Here is a 2,106-nt window from a genome sequence, read left to right as displayed (position 1 = left end):
AAAAAAAAAAACACTCACACACACAATATACCTTAACATATAATAAATATATATATATATATATATATATATATATATTTATATTTTATCCTCCTTTATAAAATAATATATTTTAAAACATGGAATTTAATCCATCTTATAAAAGTGATAAATTATTTTATGTAAGAATCAAATCATGCTTTATTACAAAAAGTTAAAAAATATTTGTATATAAAAAAATATTACATTTCAAATAAAAAAATAAAATAAATAAATAAATAAATAAATAACACACAAAATTACACTAAAAATAAAATATATTTATATACTAAATTACATTTATATATAAAGTTACAAACTTTTCATATATTTTTATAAATTGTCATTTTATATATCATTTACCAAATGATAATATTATATATATATATATATATTTAATTATTCAAACAATTAAATTGTATATCCATATATTCGCCCAAAGCAATCCCTTTTGTTATTATTTCATTATTTTCATATATATTGTGTAAAATTTATATAATTAAACATATATATAATATATATATATATATATTTATTTATTTATTTATTCAATTAAATACGTATAATATAAACCTTGTTCAAATATAAATCTACAAAAAGTTTTGTAATATAATTTTATTATAATACTACATTTATTTTATCTCCTCCTTTTAGTTATCAAGAAAAAAAAAAAAAAAATATATGATAAAGCAATTCATCAAAATGTTTTTCATATGAATTAATAATTCTTATTTATACAAATACTCCATTATTAATTATAAACACAGCTATTACATATATAGTATGTATAACATATATATATATATATATATATATATTAATGATTTATCATACACTATATAATATTACACTTCATATTAAATATTAATAAAGTTGTTAAAATGAATAATTGTTCACATTAAACCTATAATACATACACATATAAAAGTAAAATAATTACTTGAAATAAAAAAACTAAAAATGTTCCTTGGATACAATAAATTATATCTAGTTATTATTTTTATATACTTACAAATATCATCCCTAAAAGTAAGGCATAATAAAATCAACAAATCATTTAACATATTTACATATATATACATATATATATATATATGTACTTACATATTTTATTTTATCATTTTTTAATATTCCTTATTTACACCTCAGACATATGATTATAGTAAGTACAGTAAAAATACTATCGTAAACATAATTCCACTACAAACATTGACAGAAATATATAAATATGAACCACAAAATGAAGATATAATAAAAAATAATTTATTAAAGAAAGAATTTAACAAATATCAGTATCTAAATTATGAATTATCACTTGATAAATTAAAAGAACATAAATATATAAAGAATAAATATAAAAAGTGTTCAAATTATTCAAACAACTTTTTTAAAAAATTCAATAAACTGTTTTCTTCAACCACAAAAAATACATTCAAATTTTGTAAAAAGTTATTTTCATTCATCCCAGAAATATTACATTATTTAAAAGATAATAATACAAGTGATTTATTAATATATCATTTGTTATTCTTAATATTTTTTGGTGTTCCTTTTATATTAATTCTTACTTCTATTCTATGATGCAATTATGATTTAAATGTACTTCATATAAAAAGAAATATATAGCATTTCTTATATATATATATATATATATATATATACTTATATTTTATAAATTAGAAACTTTTATTATTTTTTTTTTGTGTTATGATTTATAAAAAATAAACAAAAATTAAAACTTTTATAGTATTCAAATCTTTATTTAAATATCGTAATTTTACTATTACTATTTTAATTATTTATAAGTACATGTAAAAAATATATATAATATATATACTTCATTCTTTATATATTTTCCTATTAACTTTTTCTATATTACAATAAATGTAAATATTCTAAATTAAATATTGGAAAGAATCATATGCATTAATAATTTAGCATATAAAAAAAAAACTAAAGACAATTCTAACTTATATGAAAAATTCACCTTATATATTATATGCTCGCGGTTAATCATTTAAAAATATTGATTACCTTTTATATATACCACTTTTTTTATAACATTATTAAATATATGTACATATATAT

The 2,106-nt window shown here is 15.2% G+C and overlaps 1 protein-coding gene across 1 annotated transcript; it reads left to right on the top strand.

Moving 5' to 3' along the window:
• Nucleotides 1-978: 978 nt before the first annotated feature.
• Nucleotides 979-1,599, top strand: PGSY75_0022100 (putative protein, unknown function; the record flags this gene model as incomplete). The annotated part of the gene is made up of 2 exons (XM_018783365.1): nucleotides 979-1,047; nucleotides 1,168-1,599. 2 exons carry the CDS (start codon nucleotides 979-981, stop codon nucleotides 1,597-1,599), a joined length of 501 nt encoding a protein of 166 aa, XP_018638858.1.
• Between the last annotated feature and the right edge of the window lie 507 nt (nucleotides 1,600-2,106).

Source organism: Plasmodium gaboni (assembly GCF_001602025.1).
Source record: "Plasmodium gaboni strain SY75 chromosome Unknown, whole genome shotgun sequence".
NCBI lineage: Eukaryota > Apicomplexa > Aconoidasida > Haemosporida > Plasmodiidae > Plasmodium > Plasmodium gaboni.
This window is presented reverse-complemented; position numbering and strand designations above follow the sequence as displayed.